The sequence below is a fragment of the Salvelinus fontinalis genome, chromosome 16, assembly GCF_029448725.1.
Source record: "Salvelinus fontinalis isolate EN_2023a chromosome 16, ASM2944872v1, whole genome shotgun sequence".
NCBI classification, from domain to species: Eukaryota; Metazoa; Chordata; class Actinopteri; order Salmoniformes; family Salmonidae; genus Salvelinus; species Salvelinus fontinalis.
The window spans coordinates 40,728,492-40,747,229 of NC_074680.1; the positions used below are offsets into that span (position 1 = coordinate 40,728,492).

General features: G+C 45.8%; 1 protein-coding gene across 1 annotated transcript in view; it reads left to right on the top strand.

The window, feature by feature from the left end:
• Nucleotides 1-18,738, top strand: part of LOC129813155 (dynein axonemal heavy chain 6-like) — a 62,636-nt gene that overhangs the window by 39,414 nt on the left and 4,484 nt on the right. Inside the window, exons 52-77 of the mRNA XM_055865399.1 lie at nt 348-518; nt 1,330-1,497; nt 2,563-2,760; nt 3,930-4,088; nt 4,169-4,363; nt 4,542-4,723; nt 4,851-4,959; nt 5,112-5,237; nt 5,813-5,907; nt 6,137-6,296; nt 6,546-6,677; nt 6,761-6,856; nt 7,004-7,144; nt 7,442-7,657; nt 7,985-8,215; nt 9,599-9,720; nt 10,104-10,348; nt 10,539-10,978; nt 12,317-12,512; nt 12,717-12,920; nt 13,228-13,331; nt 13,446-13,602; nt 13,829-14,039; nt 14,116-14,218; nt 16,953-17,174; nt 17,310-17,513. Coding sequence (XP_055721374.1) covers nt 348-518; nt 1,330-1,497; nt 2,563-2,760; nt 3,930-4,088; nt 4,169-4,363; nt 4,542-4,723; nt 4,851-4,959; nt 5,112-5,237; nt 5,813-5,907; nt 6,137-6,296; nt 6,546-6,677; nt 6,761-6,856; nt 7,004-7,144; nt 7,442-7,657; nt 7,985-8,215; nt 9,599-9,720; nt 10,104-10,348; nt 10,539-10,978; nt 12,317-12,512; nt 12,717-12,920; nt 13,228-13,331; nt 13,446-13,602; nt 13,829-14,039; nt 14,116-14,218; nt 16,953-17,174; nt 17,310-17,513 — 4,587 coding nt within the window. The remainder of the gene's footprint in view (nt 1-347; nt 519-1,329; nt 1,498-2,562; nt 2,761-3,929; nt 4,089-4,168; nt 4,364-4,541; nt 4,724-4,850; nt 4,960-5,111; nt 5,238-5,812; nt 5,908-6,136; nt 6,297-6,545; nt 6,678-6,760; nt 6,857-7,003; nt 7,145-7,441; nt 7,658-7,984; nt 8,216-9,598; nt 9,721-10,103; nt 10,349-10,538; nt 10,979-12,316; nt 12,513-12,716; nt 12,921-13,227; nt 13,332-13,445; nt 13,603-13,828; nt 14,040-14,115; nt 14,219-16,952; nt 17,175-17,309; nt 17,514-18,738) is intronic.

Genomic DNA, 18,738 nt, shown 5'->3' on the forward strand with positions numbered 1-18,738 from the left:
CTCAGCTGAACTCATTGGTATTCTCTCTATAGATGGTCCAAGGCCTGATGCAGACTAGCGACTCTCAGCTGAACTCATTGGTAATCTCTCTATAGATGGTCCAAGGCCTGATGCAGACCAGCGACTCTCAGCTGAACTCATTGGTATTCTCTCTATAGATGGTCCAAGGCCTGATGCAGACCAGTGACTCTCAGCTGAACTCATTGGTATTCTCTCTATAGATGGTCCAAGGCCTGATGCAGACCAGTGACTCTCAGCTGAACTCATTGGTATTCTCTCTATAGATGGTCCAAGGCCTGATGCAGACCAGCGACTCTCAGCTGAACTCATTGGTAATATCTCTATAGGTGGTCCAGGGCCTGATGCAGGCCAGCGACTCTGAGCTAAACTCAGAGGAGGCTGCAGCCTACCTGTTTTCCCACGAGACCTCCAGGGTGTTCCACGACCGCCTGGTCAACGAGCAGGACAGAGAACTGTTCTTTCAGATACTGTCCAACGAGCTGCACAGTTACTTCAAGGTACTGGTAGCCAACGTGTCAAGAGAGGTCTCACGTGTACACAGTAACTCAACTGCTGAAATGTGTACTGTAGACGCACTTCAGGCCATTCAGAATGAGTTCTCTTTTCTTCTACTGTAATCCATTTATGCCAAGCTTATGCACATTTTGATTCTGTGTTGCATTTATAAAAGGATTTATTTGGGGACATTTTGCCGACGCTCTTTACCAGAGCGACTTACAGTTAGGGCATTCATCTTCAGATAGCTAGGTGAGACAACCAAATTCCTATGTGTTGAAAGTAGTTAAAAGTGCCTCCCGAATGGCGCAGCAGTCTTAAGGCACTGCATCGCAGTGCTTGAGGCGTCACTATAGACCCGGGTTCGATCCCAGGCTGTGTCGCAGCTGGCCGCGACCTGGAGACCCATGATGCGGCGCACAATTGACCCAGCATTGTCCGGGTTAGGGGAGGGTTTGGCCGGCCGGGAGGTTCTTGTCCTATCGCGCTCTAGCGACTCCTTGCCCAGGATGCCGGCCGTTTCTGAGATACTGGAACTGGTGCGTCTGGCACCGACGATCATACCACGCAAATTTAGCCCATTCTAACGTTCAATGGAATGGTAACTGAATGCCTCAATGCCTGTCTGCCTGCTTTATATAGCAAACCACAGTCACGTGACTCACTGTCTGTAGGAGCGAACCATGAACGGGGTAGTGTACCTAATAAATTGGCCTGAGCGTAAAATGACTGAGCGTAAAATGAGCGTAAACTGAGCGTAAAATTACTTTCCAGCTACTTTTTCTTGTAACTTGTTTGTGCATGGCTGTTAAGGTGTCCTGGCCACCAGAGGAGCTGATGAGAGAACCCATAACATTCGGAGACTTCCTGGATATGAGCATCCCAACTGCTTCTAGGATCTATAAGCACCTGCCAGAGTTGAAGAAGATCCAGGCTGTACTGGAGGAGTGTCACGCTAGTCATGGAAGGAAAGCCTCTCAGGTACAGTTCACTTTAGCCACACTGACTCACCCGCAGTAGCATCTGCTAAACACATGCATGTTACCAATACAATTTGATGTGTGTGTGGGGGTGTGTGTGTGTGGGGGTGTGTGTGTGTGTGTGTGTGTGTGTGTGTGTGTGTGTGTGTGTGTGTGTGTGTGTGTGTGTGTGTGTGTGTGTGTGTGTGTGTGTGTGTGTGTGTGTGTGTGTGTAGTTCCCCATGGTGTTTTTCAGGGAGGCAGTGGAACACATCACTAGAGCCGCCCGGGTTTTCAGATTGAAGGGAGCACACATGATGCTGGTACCTGTCCTGGACACACCTTTTAGACCTCTGATGTCACTGAGACGCTTTCCCTGTATGCTCTCTTTTAGAGTGTGGACGGTAACTGTAACGATAAATTAGAAATAACTGTAAACGGACCGTTTATCATTCTGCAGTACACCTGTCAGTCAACTGATCAAGACATCCTGTGGCAGCTGTAGGCCTAGTAATTCGTTGTCATAGTGACAACGCAGACGATTCGGTGATTCAGGGTGTGTTCGTTGTCATAGTAACAACACAGACCATTCACCGCTTCAGGTGTGTTCGTGTGTTCGTTCGTCAGGGTGTGTTCGCAAATAACACTTCAATGTACATGTAATTAATGTGGCCACCAATATGCTCACACATGCCCAGTTATTCAGGCAAGCTTACCTTGCCCTCTGCTGTCTCTTCTCTCCGAGCAGCCTAGCGCACCTACAAACAATAACGATTTAATATAACCTGTTTTTGATTGGTCGTCATCGGAGGGAAAGGGGAAAAAACTCTCTGGTTATGGTTCTCCACTCTTTGTGTACTTATCGTGTACTCCTGTTCACTTGAATTAGAACTGTTTTCATTTAACAATACTATACTAACTGAAGGATAAACCATATAGCTAAATAATATGTTGTTCAGGTTCCCAATGGCTATTGCATCACTATTACACATTCATGGCTCCTTCCTGCTATTTGATTCATTGATTCATTGATTGATCAATTGATTGATTACTGATAATGACTGACCACTTTATTTCCTCTGTGTAGATTGGACTGGATGGCACAGGGAAGGAGGAGTGTGTGACTCTGGCCTGTCATGTGTCTGGAAGCCATCTCTACAGGCTGTCTGTCTGCCGGAACTGCAGCTACTCAGACTTCAGAGATGACCTGAAGAGGGTGTTCAGACAGGCCGGGATCCACCGTAAAAACACCGTGCTGCTCATCACTGACTCAGACATTGTCAAGGTCAGTTTAAAGTGTGAAAGACAGTAGAAAGATTAGCTAGCCTGGTCCATATCTGTTACGTACTGTCGTTAGCTAGCTTGGTTCAGATACGCTACTGTTAGCTAGCCTGGTTCAGATGTTACGTACTATCGTTAGCTAGCCTAGTTCAGATGTTACGTACTATCGTTAGCTAGCCTGGTTCAGATGTTACGTACTATCATTAGCTAGCCTTGTTCAGATGTGCTACTGTTAGCTAGCCTGGTTCAGATGTTACGTACTATCGTTAGCTAGCCTGGTTCAGATGTTATGTACTATCGTTAGCTAGCCTGGTTCAGATGTTACGTACTATCGTTAGCTAGCCTGGTTCAGATGTTATGTACTATCATTAGCTAGCCTGGTTCAGATGTTACGTACTATCGTTAGCTAGCCTGGTTCAGATGACGCGTACTATCGTTAGCTAGCCTGGTTCAGATGTTACGTACTATCGTTAGCTAGCCTGGTTCAGATGTTACATACTATCATTAGCTAGCCTGGTTCAGATGTTACGTACTATCGTTAGCTAGCCTGGTTCAGATGTTACGTACTATCGTTAGCTAGCCTGGTTCAGATGTTATGTACTATCATTAGCTAGCCTGGTTCAGATGTTATGTACTATCATTAGCTAGCATGGTTCAGATGTTATGTACTATCGTTAGCTAGCCTGGTTCAGATGTTATGTACTATCATTAGCTAGCCTGGTTCAGATGTTACGTACTATCGTTAGCTAGCCTGGTTCAGATGTTATGTACTATCGTTAGCTAGCCTGGTTCAGATGTTACGTACTATCGTTAGCTAGCCTGGTTCAGATGTTATGTACTATCATTAGCTAGCCTGGTTCAGATGTTACGTACTATCGTTAGCTAGCCTGGTTCAGATGTTATGTACTATCATTAGCTAGCCTGGTTCAGATGTTACGTACTATCGTTAGCTAGCCTGGTTCAGATGTTATGTACTATCATTAGCTAGCCTGGTTCAGATGTTACGTACTATCGTTAGCTAGCCTGGTTCAGATGTTATGTACTATCATTAGCTAGCCTGGTTCAGATGTTACGTACTATCGTTAGCTAGCCTGGTCCCTAGATCGGTATCGTTAGTAAAAGTAGTCCATTCTATTGATCACCTGTGACATCTTCTCTGTGTTTTGTTCAAAGGAGTCAGTCCTTGAGGATCTGAACTGCATTCTGAAATATGGTGATGTCCCTGGCCTGTTTGACAACGATGAGATTGATTCAATCACTGTGGATCTCAAGTCAACAATGGAGAGCTCTATCGGTGAAAATAGAGAGGAGATGTACTCTTATTTCATAGAGGTACAATACGGTATAATATTCACTGTAGATTTGTTGATTTATGCCATGGTTTGAGAAGAAGCATTTGACTTCTTCTTTAGCAAGTTCATCAGAGACTACACATCGTCCTGGCCCTGAACCCTGCTGGGATGCGTCTGAGACAGTACTGTTGGGCCCACCCGGCCCTGCTCTCCTGTTGTTACATAGACTGGTACAGTGAGTGGTCTAAAGACGCTCTGCTGCAGGTAGCCAACAGCACCTACATCAACTCTGACGACTTTGACTGGCTCGGACAGGTACAGTAGTTCCCCATTCACCAGATAAAAATTACAAGCGCTATTTGTATGTGTACTACAATTCAAGTTTTATCTGCAAATGTGTACATGAAATAACCCAAAAACCAAATAAGGTTAATTGTACATATTGAATGAGGATTAGGTCCAGAATCTGGAACCCCAGTTGTCTACCTTTCAGGTCCTGCAGAACAAGGTAGCCAGAGTGTGTGTGGATATCCACTACAGCTCAACCCAGATGGCTGCTCAGTACCTGCAGGAGATGAGAAGGCCCTACTACATAGTCCCCAGTACTTTCATCGAGTACATAGACACCTTCACCAAGATGTGTCGTTCAGAGGGGTCTAAGCTCCATAATGTCAGGTAAAGGCTGGAGGTTGATTTATTGATTGATTGATTTGTTGGTTGTGACTGATATTTTATTGGAAATTATGTTTGCTGAGCGGAGAGTAATATTAAATGGACTGTATATCGTCTGTTTTTCCCACAGAGATCGCTTTAGTAATGGACTCTCTATATTATCTGAGGCAACATCTCTAGTCACTGTCATGCAAGATGAGCTGCTAGCTCTGGGCCCACAGATAGAGGAGAAGTCAAAGGTAAATAAGAGGATTCAATATCAAGATAGGGTGTTCAGATTTTGAGAGAGAGAGAGAGACTGACTGACTGACTGATTGTGTGTGTGTGTGACTGACTGATTGTGTGTGACTGACTGATTGTGTGTGTGACTGACTGGCTGTGTTTTGGACAGGAAATAGAGATATTGATGGGTAAACTGAAAGAGGATTCTCAAGCTGTGGAACAAGTCCGAGCCATCGTCAAAATGGAAGAAGACATGATGTTGCAAGAAACACGGATCGTTCATGAATATGCAGAGGTGAGGTGGACATCAATATGAATATGCAGAGGTGAGGTGAACATCAATATGAATATGCAGAGGTGAGGTGAACATCAATATGAATATGCAGAGGTGAGGTGAACATCAATATGAATATGCAGAGGTGAGGTGAACATCAATATGAATATGCAGAGGTGAGGTGAACATCAATATGAATATGCAGAGGTGAGGTGAACATCAATATGAATATGCAGAGGTGAGGTGAACATCAATATGAATATGCAGAGGTGAGGTGAACATCAATATGAATATGCAGAGGTGAGGTGAGGTGAACATCAATATGAATATGCAGAGGTGAGGTGAACATCAATATGAATATGCAGAGGTGAGGTGAACATCAATATGAATATGCAGAGGTGAGGTGAACATCAATATGAATATGCAGAGGTGAGGTGAATTTGAATATGCAGAGGTGAGGAGAACATCAATATGTTTTTATGAGAGTGCTACATACACCCGCACTCACCCTTTGATAAATGTGTTCTCTGTTGACTGTGAGTAACATCTTGTTTATGTAAATCATTTGTTCCCATTGTGTGTTGTAAAACTTGTAGGATGCCACGGCAGATTTGAATAAAGTTTTGCCTCTGCTGGAGAAAGCAGTTTCAGCTTTAGATGCTCTGCAAAAGAGTGACATTTCAGAAATAAGGCAAGTGAATAAAATCATGCTTAATTCTTCACCTAAGCATGCCTTTTCCTTTCATAAACACTTGGGGAGGGGTTTACAATATTGTTGTCAAATTTACCTGATCAAAAAAAAAATCAAAGTAGAGCTAATGTTTTGAGGCAGCAAATCAATATGACACACTGTCAATATGTAATACTGAATTCATTCTGAATTGAATGTATTGATCTCCTGTTCATTATTTTTGCTCCAGAGTGTACACCAAGCCTCCAGAACTGGTCCTGACAGTGATGTATGCAGTCTGCATCCTGCTACAGCAGAAGCCTGACTGGACTACAGCTAAACAGCTGCTTGGAGACCCTGGCTTCCTCAAGAGACTGGTCACCCTGGACAAAGACAGCCTGCCAGAGAAGGTGCGGTATTTAGGCCCCAATCATACCTTGAGATGTGCTTATCTTCTAGCTTTAGATTCTCTTGTTTATTATACTTGTTTATAACTGTCTTGTGGTCCTGTGTGGCTCCGTCGGTAGAGCATGGCGCTTGAACCAGCATGGCGCTTGTGGTTTTGGTTCCCGCTAGGGAAAATGCACGCTTTGGATAAAAGTGTCTGCTAAATGGCATATATTATAATACTGCATGATACTATGTTTGAATTTCTGTAGGTGTTTCTGAAGTTGAGGAGGTATTCTAAGTGTCCTGACTTTAACCCTGCCAAGGTGGGCATGGTGTCTATAGCCTGTCGTTCTATCTGCTTGTGGGTGCTGGCTTTGGAGCACTACCATGCTGTCTACAAGGTACACTTTGACTGTTGTATGCCTTTAGTTCTCCAGAAGGAAATATTACCTTATTGTTATTCATGATGTCCTATCTTCCCCAGATAATTGAGCCCAAACAGAACAAAGTCAACCTGGCTCAAGCAGCATTGGTGAAATCAGAATCTAATCTGATGAAAAAGCAGAAAAGACTTTCGAAGGTAAGATATTTACTGTTTGGCAACGTGTTTGATAATTAATTCACACAAATGACAAGGGCTCGTTTCTCCGTTTAGTGTATGCTTTATCAATGAATTGATTGATTGATTAATTGGTTGATGATTGATTGTTCTGTGCTGTCTGTTTAGATCGAGGAGCATCAGAAAGCTTTGGAGGACCGCTACGATGCCAGTGTGTCCGAGAGACAGGAGCTGGGGAGACGTAAAGAGAGGACCACGAACAGAGTGCAGAGAGCTGCTGCACTCATATCAGCCCTGTCTAATGAAAAGGTCCTACAAACAGTTCTGATACAATAGTAAATATTGTTGAATTTCATAAAGCCAGACCGATATGGGACTTATGGATCTGATTCGATACCAGTCTTTGGGAGTCAGAATACACCGATTATGATATTTCTGCCGATACATGTTTTTTTAGATTAAAATTTCACTGTTTTAGGTACAAATTAAACTCAAAGAGATGCATCCCTACAATGACACTTTGAATGCTGATTTCTTCCATGCGTGCTTTCTGTTGATTTGACCTGCCTGTTGCCCTGTGTGTCTGTGTGTATCTCTGTGTATCAGGATCGCTGGGAGAAAGCAGTGTGTGACCTGGACAACAAACTGCAGCACATAGTGGGTGACGTCATGGTTTCCTCAGCGTTCGTCACGTACTGTGGACCTCTGACGGCCGACTACCGTAAAGCCATGGTGAAGAAGTGGTTGGACTTCTGCCACAACATGGAGATCCCTGTCTCTCCTCAGTACACCTTCACCTCAGCCATGACTGAGAAGAACCAGGTGATGTGGTCATTTAGCAGGCGTTTTTATCCGAAGCAACAGCTTTGACAGACACATAAATGCACTGATCGACGTTCAGTGGTGCAAGTAATCTCTTAACATTAGTGTCATTTAATTCAGAGCTATAGCTCCGCACGATAGTGGATTCAAAGCATTCCGCCTCAATGGATCATAAAGCTCAATCTCATGTGAATGTTCACAGAATATTTTAAAGAAATTACAAACAACAACACACACATTTTGTTTTGGCATGTATTGCCATAATGCACCAGATTTAGCTATTTTCTCAACATTTTAATGATATCGAAAAAATCTTATCTCCCTCAGGTGAGACACTGGCAGAACACAGGCCTGCCACCAGATCAGAACTCCACAGAGAATGCTTTGATCGTGAAGAACGGTCCCCATTGGCCCCTGCTGATCGACCCCCAGGGCCAGGCCACCAGGTGGATAAGCTCTATGGAGGGGGTCAGGCTCAGGAAGATGCTGGCCTCAGACCCCAACTATATGAAGACAGTGGAGAGGGCCATTCGCATGGGGGACGCTGTCCTTATTCAGGTACTTGCTAAGGCTACTTAAACCCTTTAGTTCTTTGGGGAGCATAGATTTTTTTACACATGTCCTCCAGCGCCTCTGTGTTGATCCCTTATTCAGGTATTGCCATTTAAAATAGACACATTTGATTGATTTTAGTTCTACAATATAGAATCAAAGATTGTGATTCCCAACAGTAACCAGGTTTCCATCCAACCTTTTTATCAGAGTAAAGTACATGTGAATGGAAACGGCTAATTTGTCTGTAAACATTCCACATGTCGACAAAACAAAATACGCTAGACAAGGTGGGATCTTTTTGTGTCTGTAAAAATAAGTATGCGAGAAATGGCAGTGGAAACTATTGATCTAATAACTATCATATCAAAGTATATGTGGAGTTATACGATGATATGTTGTGGTCCTCCCATACGACTCGGGAAAACATGCAGTTTATTAGGCTACAGATGAAATGGTTATGATGAACTTCACATCGGGGTGAAAGTTCACAGTAATGAGCTTAATTCTGCTTTCCAATAAATATAGAGGGTCTTATTCTGATCGATGCTTGGCTGCCGTTTGACAAATAAATATTATGGCGCTCTTTTGTCCATAATAACCTCATCAAGTAGGCCCATCAAATTCAACTCTAGACCTCAAAGCAAGTTTCACTGCCTTTTTTCATTGTTGCCCTCTAATCAGGAACTGATTTAGAACTAGGACACCAGGTGGGTGCAATTAATTATCAGGTAGAACAGAAAACCAGCAGGCTTCGGACCTCGTAAGGTAAGAGTTGAATATGTTAACTGGAAATGACACAACGACAAGGTTCCAGTTTAACAAAGTTTACTATACTATATGAACACACTACAAGTAGCCATTACACTCAAGGCTAGGTCCATCAACGACTAGACTTCCTGTGCATGCGCACTCTTGACTGAGTGAGAGCCCCGTAATAACAGAAATATAGGGATACTTAAAACATGAACTTAACAGAATACCCCTGATGTAGGCTATACTCACACTGTATCTGTGAGCTGTTGGCTAGAGCGCGCGTGCCAACACAGGAGTGAGCACATTCATTATATAACGCAACAGTTTTAGTGACAAAACCATCAGTAGAGTTGAAAATGCGATGGGCTTGGGTATTTAATAACAAAAGGTATTTTTATGTACTCTACGTCATCACGCACAGCCTTTTATCCACAAGAAGTCAATTTGATGGAAACATCTCTGGTTGGAAAATGTGGATTGTTTTCATGCAGATTTGTGCATATTCGCATAAATATGTTGCCAATTGAATGGAAACATAGGTAGTGGTTTTCTTAAATGAAACTGATGTACTAAATGAGATCAAGATTATTAGTCCTTATCGATCCTTCCCTTTGACCATTCTTCTGTTTTCAGGATGTTCTTGAGAACATAGATCCCTGTCTTCAGCCAATCCTGATCAAGAACCTTACAATACGTGAGGGTCAATCATTCATCAAAATTGGAGACACTGAAATTGAGTACAATCCCAACTTTAGGTATATTTACTCATTCAATTGAGCCCTTATTTTCATCAACTGACCCTTCATTAAAAAATATAAATGTTCATATTTGAAGCAATAGGAATAGTTCTTATAAATTGTCACAACTCTTCTCCTGCCTTCTCCTCTTCCTCTCCTCCTCATCTCCTGCCTTCTCCTCCTCCTCTCCCCTCTCCTCCTCATCTCCTGCCTTCTCCTCCTCCTCCTCTCCTCCTCATCTCCTGCATTCTCCTCCTACTCTCCCCTCCTCCTCATGTCCTGCCTTCTCCTCCTCCTCTCCCCTCTCCTCCTCAACTCCTGCCTTCTCCTCCTCCTCATCTCCTTCCTTCTCCTCCTCCTCTCCCCTCTCCTCTCCCCTCTCCTCTCTTTCTCAACCAAAGGCTCTACATGGCCACCTGTCTGCCAAATCCCCACTTCCTCCCGGCAGTGTGTGTCCTGGTGAAGCTGATCAACTTCTCGGTAGAGTACGAGTGTCTACAGGAGCAGCTGCTGTCCAGCGCGGTGTCTCTGTATCAGCCGGAGCTAGAGCTGCACCACAACCAGCTCCTCCACACTATTACTGCTGACCTGTTCAGCCTTCACGAGCTGGAGAACAGGTCCCTGCTGCTGCTGCAGGACACCCAGGGTGAGGGAGGGAGGGGGGGGGGGGGGATTTTGTGCCGTTCCACCTGTCCCTAAATGTAATGTAAAAATCTTCTAGCACTCTTTCACTATTGTTTTTACTAAGAGGATAGAGAAAAGATAGAGATGAGTACATTGTCTCCCTTCACCTAAAATGTGACATATTAAAACACTAATACTTTGTCTTGCTTCAGGACACATATTGGACGACCAGGACCTCGTTGATAACCTGAAAAAGTCCAAGGTCACCTCCAATGAGATCTCTGTGCGAGTTGAGACGGCTAAGGACAAGGAAAAGGAGATCGACGAGGTCCGCAAGAAGTACCTCCCTATCGCTAACCGTGGTGCAGACCTGTATTTTGTCCTGGCCGACCTCACCCAGATCAACTACATGTACCAGTTCTCCCTGGACTGGTTCAATGACATGTATGTGAAAGCTTTGCAGGTGGCTACGGAAGGCCAGGAGTGGCCCACCCTGGACGTGTCCATGCCTGTGACGGGCACCCTGCGCCCGGCTGGAGCTAAAAGCCTGAGGAGGGCTGTGGTGGTGCCTGGAACATGTGCTCCCAACATGGGGGACTTTAACCTTCGTCTCCTCAAGATGATGAACGCCATCACTGAGAGTATATACAAGGTAACAGTATTGATGATGATGAACGCCATCACTGAGAGTATATACAAGGTAACAGTATTGATGATGATGAATGCCATCACTGAGAGTATATACAATGTAACAGTATTGATGATGATGAATGCCATCACTGAGAGTATATACAAGGTAACAGTATTGATGATGATGAATGCCATCACTGAGAGTATATACAAGGTAACAGTATTGATGATGATGAACGCCATCACTGAGTATATACAAGGTAACAGTATTGATGATGATGAATGCCATCACTGAGAGTATATACAATGTAACAGTATTGATGATGATGAATGCCATCACTGAGAGTATATACAAGGTAACAGTATTGATGATGATGAACGCCATCACTGAGTATATACAAGGTAACAGTATTGATGATGATGAATGCCATCACTGAGAGTATATACAAGGTAACAGTATTGATGATGATGAACGCCATCACTGAGAGTATATACAAGGTAACAGTATTGATGATGATGAATGCCATCACTGAGAGTATATACAATGTAACAGTATTGATGATGATGAACGCCATCACTGAGTATATACAAGGTAACAGTATTGATGATGATGAATGCCATCACTGAGAGTATATACAAGGTAACAGTATTGATGATGATGAATGCCATCACTGAGAGTATATACAAGGTAACAGTATTGATGATGATGAATGCCATCACTGAGAGTATATACAAGGTAACAGTATTGATGATGATGAACGCCATCACTGAGAGTATATACAAGGTAACAGTATTGATGATGATGAATGCCATCACTGAGAGTATATACAATGTAACAGTATTGATGATGATGAACGCCATCACTGAGTATATACAAGGTAACAGTATTGATGATGATGAATGCCATCACTGAGAGTATATACAAGGTAACAGTAATGAGAGTAACAATCATGGACAGGTAACATGTTATTTTCTTTTGTGTTTTACGCATCTTAAGTGGAGCGTGATTGAGTTTTTCTATTCAGTTTTCTGGCAAGCATCCACCCAGCCAGTGAATTAACAGGTTTATAGGACAAGAACACATACCACTTTTGGAAATATTTGTTGTAAAATCCATCACTGGTGTTTGTTCGTTCTAAAACTGTGAAAATGGAACTTGGAAGTTTTCAAATGCGAGACTAGTGAAATACTCAATATTATATAGTCTTTCTGCTGTGGATCTCCTCTCCTTAATGTCTCCCCCCCACTCTCCCTCTCCCTCTCCCTCTCCCTCTCTCTCTCTCTCTCTCTCTCTCCCCCACTTTCTCTCTTTCTATCTCTCTCCCACTCCTTACCTTCTCTCTCCCCCTTCCCCCTCCAGGAAGTGTCCCTGGCCCTGTTTGTGGACCACCAGGTGGTTTTCTCCTTCCTGATGTGTTGTAACATCATGAAGACCAACAAGCACAACATGATAGTGGGCAGCACTGAGTTCCTGCCTGCTGAAGAGTGGAAGATATTCCTACACTCTGCTGTGCTGGCCAGCATGATGGACTCAAAGAGAGCCGAGCAGGAGGAAGGTAAAAAATACCTGCTGTGTCAGGCATCTGTCAGTAACATGAGGTCGCATATTGAATCAGAGATTGTCTTTAAAAGGCGCCAAACTGTCTTTCAATTGGAAAATAAGTAGACCATGAATGAGTGAGCATTTGAGTAATTACGGGGGGTGGAGGGGTGACCACAGTAAAATTGCTGAGTGCATCTGTGTGTGATTGTCTCACTAGGGGAGCTCCTGGGCGAGCGTCCGGAACACCCGTGGCTGACAGACAGCATGTGGGCACAGTGCCAGTACCTGTGTGCCCACCTGCCCTGCTTCGCCACCCTCTACAAGTCCATCCAGACCAACCGTGTGCAGTGGGAACTGTTCCAGCAGGCTAGGAACCTCTATGAGTTCCTCAGTGAGCCCTACGCTGGTTCTGGTACTGAAGGTCGGTGTTGCTGGAACGTGAAGCTTCCCTGGTGAACATTGGGTTGCTTGACTTATTCCTTGAAGCTCTTGCAGAAAAGAGCCTCGACTATGGCATCTCCAGTGAACCTTGCTCTGGGAAGTTTTCTGTCCTGTGTTCCCTGATGCACGTTGTGTTTGAATTCACCACAGAGCTCGTTCCCCCTCACCGATAGAATTTAATTCTAGCATGTTCCCCGTAACCGATAGAATCTTAATCTAGCTCACCTCCTGTGTTATGAATGTGTGTGTGTGACATCATGATGTGGTTTGTCTGTCTATCTGTCCAGGAGAGTCATCCCAGTCAGCAGCAGCCTCGAAGGACAGGCATCTCACCAAGTGTGTCCACATCTTCCCCTGGGAGAGCCTCTCAGGCTTCCAGAAGATCATCTTGGTGTGTGTGTGTGTGTGTGTATGTGTGTGGGGGGGGGGTTACATTTTCGTGAGAACTCAAAACATTCTCCTTGATAAACATGATGAACTCTGTTGAGGCTGTCCTATCTCCCAGGTGAAGATCCTGAGGCCTGAGTGTCTGAACACGGCAGTGAAAGCCTTTGTCATAGAGAAGATGGGTTCTAAGTACCTGGAGGTTGGAAAGATCTCCCTGAGAGAGGTGTATGAGCGCTGCTCTGCCAACGTGCCCATCGTATTCCTCCTCTCCCCTGGTAAGACTACTGCTACTCTTGTGTACTAGACATCCTCCCTAAACTGGTGTGTAATAACCTTGGTGTTAGGCTGCTCATTGCACCCTCTTTCTCACTAGTAGGATTTGGGATGGACACAGACACTCAAAGCCTCTTTTACACCTTTGACATTCCTGTACAATATGGTGTAGTGTACAAGCAGCTTTAGGTCATGTCTGATGTCCTTATTCTTCCCCTGTCTGTTCAGGCATGGACCCAGCCTCCCTCCTGGTGCGTCTGGCCCAGGAGCTGAGGGGTAGCAGCCTGCACCTGGACATGGTGTCTCTGGGTCAGGGCCAGGGCCCCAGGGCAGAGGAGCTCATTTACAAGGCCCAGGTCCTCAAGGGCCGCTGGGTCTTCCTGCAGAACTGCCACCTGGCCGCCTCCTTCATGCCCAGACTGCAGACTGTCGTCAACTCGTGAGTGGACAACAGCACCCAGCTGTAGACAGATGTCTCTCTACAGACCTGAGTATTTTTCATCCCTTCTGCTCAGGTTGAAGTGGAAAGGCTCAGACCTGGACCCTCACTTCCGTCTGTGGCTGTCCTCTAAACCAGACCCAGTGTTCCCTGCCTCCATCCTGCAGAGAGCCATTAAGGTCAGCCAGGCCTTCATTACCACAGCTTCCCATTAGAGGGCCATACACCTATAGAAGTATAATTAGGGAGTTTATTTCTATGGTGTACCCATGAGTGAACCAGTCAAATTGCCATTGTCTGAGGGGCTTTGTCTCTTCTAGACATTCTTTTGCACACCCCTCAGATACACAGAACACAATGATGTCTGTTGTTGTTACAAATTCATTGCCAATGATTCTGTTCCTTTAGATAGCGCTAGAGCCTCAGTTACTAATACCGTAATTCCACTTCCTGTCCTGTAGATAGAGGTAGAGACTCAGTCACTAATACAGTAATTCCACTTCCTGTCCTGTAGATAGAGGTAGAGCCTCAGTTACTAATTGTCACGATCTTGGAAATGAGCAGACCAAGGCACAGCATGAATTGAGTTCCACATCTTTAATTAGAAAGTGAAACTAGAAACAAAATAACAAAACTTACAAAGACCGTGACGACATAGTGCTCAAACACACAAACAATATCCCACAAATGCAGGTGGGGAAAAAGCCTACCTAAATATGATCCCCAATTAGAGGCAACGATTACCAGCTGCCTCTAATTGGGAACCACACAAACCACCAACCTAGAAATCTATAAACTAGATAACTCCCACAGTCACGCTCTGACCTAAACACAATAGAGAACCGAGGGCTCTCTATGGTCAGGGTGTGACAGTACCTCCCCAAAGGTGTGGACTCCGGCCACAAAACCTGAAACCAAATGGGGAGGGTAGGGGGGTGACTAGTGGCGGTGGCGGCTCCGGTGCGGGTCTTTGCCCCCGCCCAGACCACGGGTCCAGCCATGGAGCCGGGTAGAACGCCGTGCCTGGACTGGGCATCGGCGCAGAGGAAGGCTCCTGCCATGGAGCGGGACTGGACGCCGTGCCTGGACATTGGCGCAGAGGAAGACTCCCGCCCTGCAACAGGACTGGACGCCTTGCCTGGGAGCTCCGGACCGTTGACCGTCGCTGGAGGTTCCGGACCGTTGACCGTCGCTGGAGGTCCCGGACCATTGACCGTCGCTGGAGGTCCCGGATTGTTGACCGTCGCTGGAGGTCCCGGACCGTTGACCGGCGCTGGAGGTCCCGGATTGTTGACCGTCGCTGGAGGTCCCGGACCGTTGACCGGCGCTGGAGGTCCCGGACAGTTGACCGGCGCTGGAGGTCCCGGACCGTGGACCGGCGCCGGGAGGTCCCGGACCGTGGACCGTCGCCGGGAGGTTCCGGACCGTGGACCGTCGCCGGGAGGTTCCGGACCGTGGACCGTCGCCGGGAGGTTCCGGACCGTGGACCGTCGCCGGGAGGTTCCGGACCGTGGACCGTCGCCGGGAGGTTCCGGACCGTGGACCGTCGCCGGGAGGTTCCGGACCGTGGACCGTCGCCGGGAGGTTCCGGACCGTGGACCGTCGCCGGGAGGTTCCGGACCGTCGCCGGAAGCTCTGGACTGTGAACCGTCGCCGGAAGCTCTGGACTGGGAACCGTCGCCGGAAGCTCTGGACTGGGAATGCGCACTGGAGGCCTAGTGCGTGGAGAGGGTACAGTTGGCAACGGACTGGTTACACGCACTTCAGGGAGAGTGCGGGGAGCGGGCACAGGACGTACCGGACTGGGGAGACGCACTGGAGGCCTGATGCGTGGATCCGGCACAGGTGGCACCGGACTGGTGACACGCACTTCAGGGTGAGTGCGGGAAGCTGACACAGGACGTACCGAACTGGGAAGGCGCACTGGAGGCCAGATGCGTGAAACCGGTGCAGATGGCACCGGACTGGTGTCACGCTCTTCAGCTCGCCTGTATGGCAGCATTCTCATCGCTACCCCCTCTCTCCGGAATCTTTCATCAAATTCTTCCTCCGACTCCCAAACAGGCTCTGTCACTCTCCGCTGCTCGACCGCCAGCTCCATGTGCCCCCCCCCCCCCCCCCAAAAAAAATCTTGGGGTTTCTGTGGCCGTGGTCCCCGGTGTCATTGCTGTCCATCCATGCTCCTTGGCGACTCCTGCCAAGGAAGGGTCTCGTGTCCTCTCATGTCCTCCCAAGTCCAAAACTTCTGTACCTCATTTTCATGCTGCTTGGTCCTTTGTTGGTGGGATATTCTGTCACGATTTGGAAATGAGCGGACCAAGGCGCAGCGTGAATTGAGTTCCACATCTTTAATTACAAAGTGAAACTAGAAACAAAATAACAAAACTTACAAAGACCGTGACGACGTAGTGCTCAAACACACAAACAATATCCCACAAATGCAGGTGGGGAAAAAGCCTACCTAAATATGATCCCCAATTAGAGGCAACGATTACCAGCTACCTCTAATTGGGAACCACACAAACCACCGACCTAGAAATCTATAAACTAGATAACCCCCCAGTCACGCTCTGACCAAAACACAATAGAGAACCGAGGGCTCTCTATGGTCAGGGCGTGACACTAATACAGTAATTCCACTCCCTGTCCTGTAGATGGCAGTAGAGCCTCAGTTACTAATACAGTAATTCCAGTTCCTGTTCTGTAGATAGCGGTAGAGCCTCAGTTACTAATACAGTAATTCCACTTCCTGTCCTATAGATAGCGGTAGAGCCTCAGTTACTAATACAGTAATTCCACTTCCTGTCCTATAGATAGAGCCTCAGTTACTAATACAGTAATTCTACTTCCTGTCCTGTAGATAGCGGTAGAGCCTCAGTTACTAATACAGTAATTCAATTTCCTGTCCCGTAGATAGCTGTGGAGCCTCCTCGGGGTTTGAAGGAGAAGCTCCTCCACACCTTCAGTCCCAGTGGAGAGGTGACCGAGAGGAGCTTCTGTAAAATGGACTGCAGCCCAGCCTGGAAGACTTTGCTCTTCAGCCTCTGCTTCTTCAACGCCATCGTGCAGGAGAGAAAGAAGTACGGCCCTCTGGGGTGGAACATACCCTACACCTTTACATCTTCTGACCTGGAGGTACATTATGATGTAACACATACTGTTTCCAACTCAACAGAGCTTCTCAGTTTACAAGACAATGACATAGATCCATCTAGATTGAGAGAGAGCATCGTCATTGTCTCTTGTCTTGGCTCTGTCTGTGTGTCTTAGGTGTCCATGCTGAACCAGGAGAGTCTCCTGCGGGCTGCGGAAGGTTCCGAGCTGCCATGGGCGGCCCTACGCTACCTGACAGGTGAGGTGATCTACGGAGGGCGTGTCACCGACCCCTGGGACCGCCGCTGCCTGCTTTCCATTCTCCACCGCTGCTATACCCCCTCGGTCCTGCAGGACGGACACAGCTTCTGTCAGGCTCAGGTAGGAGTCAGACACACCCCTCCACTTAACACTGGCATCACAAATCACAGTCACAGGATCCATGTCAACATACTGATAAAAGAATGAATAAGGTAATTGTGATGTCAAATGGTTGTTTATCTACTTTACATCCGTCTGCTACATGACAAATGTCATTAAAAAAAACAAAGTATTTACTGATTTAAACACAATTTTGTTGTAGAACTTTTCAGAAATTAATGAAAAATGTAAATCTGAAATGTCTTTAGTCAATAAGTATTCAACCCCTTTGTAATGGCAAGCGTAAAATAGTTCAGGAGTAAAAATGTACTCTTAAAAATAAATTGCATGAACTCATTCCGTGTTCAATAATAGTAGTTAATATGATTTTTGAATAACTACCCCATCTCTGTACCTCACACATACCTCAATCGAGTAGTACATTTCATGCACAGATTCAACCACAAAGACCAGGGAGGTTTTTCAATGCCTCGCAAAGAAGGGCACCGATTGGCAGATGGGTAGAAAAAAATTAAAAGCAGACGGAGTATCCCTTTGAGCATGGTGAAGTTACTAATTAGGCTTTGGATGGTGTATCAATACACCCAGTCATTACAAAGATACAGGCGTCCTTCCTAACTCAGTTGCCGGAGAGGAGGGAAACTGCTCAGGGATTTTACCATGAGGCCAAAGGTTATTTTAAAACAGTTACAGTTTAATGGTTGTGATATGAGAAGACTGAGAATGGATCAGCATTGTAGTTAATCCACAATACTAACTTAAATGACAGAGTAAAAAGAAGGAAGCCTGTACAGGGATAAAATATTCTAAAACATGCATCCTTTTTGCAACAAGACACTTAAGTAAAACTGCAAAAAAGGTGGCAAAGAATGAACTTTTGTGCTGAATACAAAGCGTTATGTTTGGGGCAAACACAACACATCACTGAGTACCACTCCTCATATTTTCAAGCACGGTGGTGGCTGCATCACGTTATGGGTATGCTTGTCATTGGCAAGGACTAGGGAGCTTTCTATTTAGGATAAAAAATAAACAGAATACAGCTATAAGCACAGGCAAAATCCTAATGGAAAACCTGGTTCATTCTGCTTTCCAACAGACACTGGGAGACAAATTCACCTTTCAGGAGGACAATAACCTGAAACACAAGGCCAAATCTACACTGGTTGCTTGCCAAGACGACATTGAATGTTGCCGAGTGGCTTAGTTACAGTTTTGCCTTAAA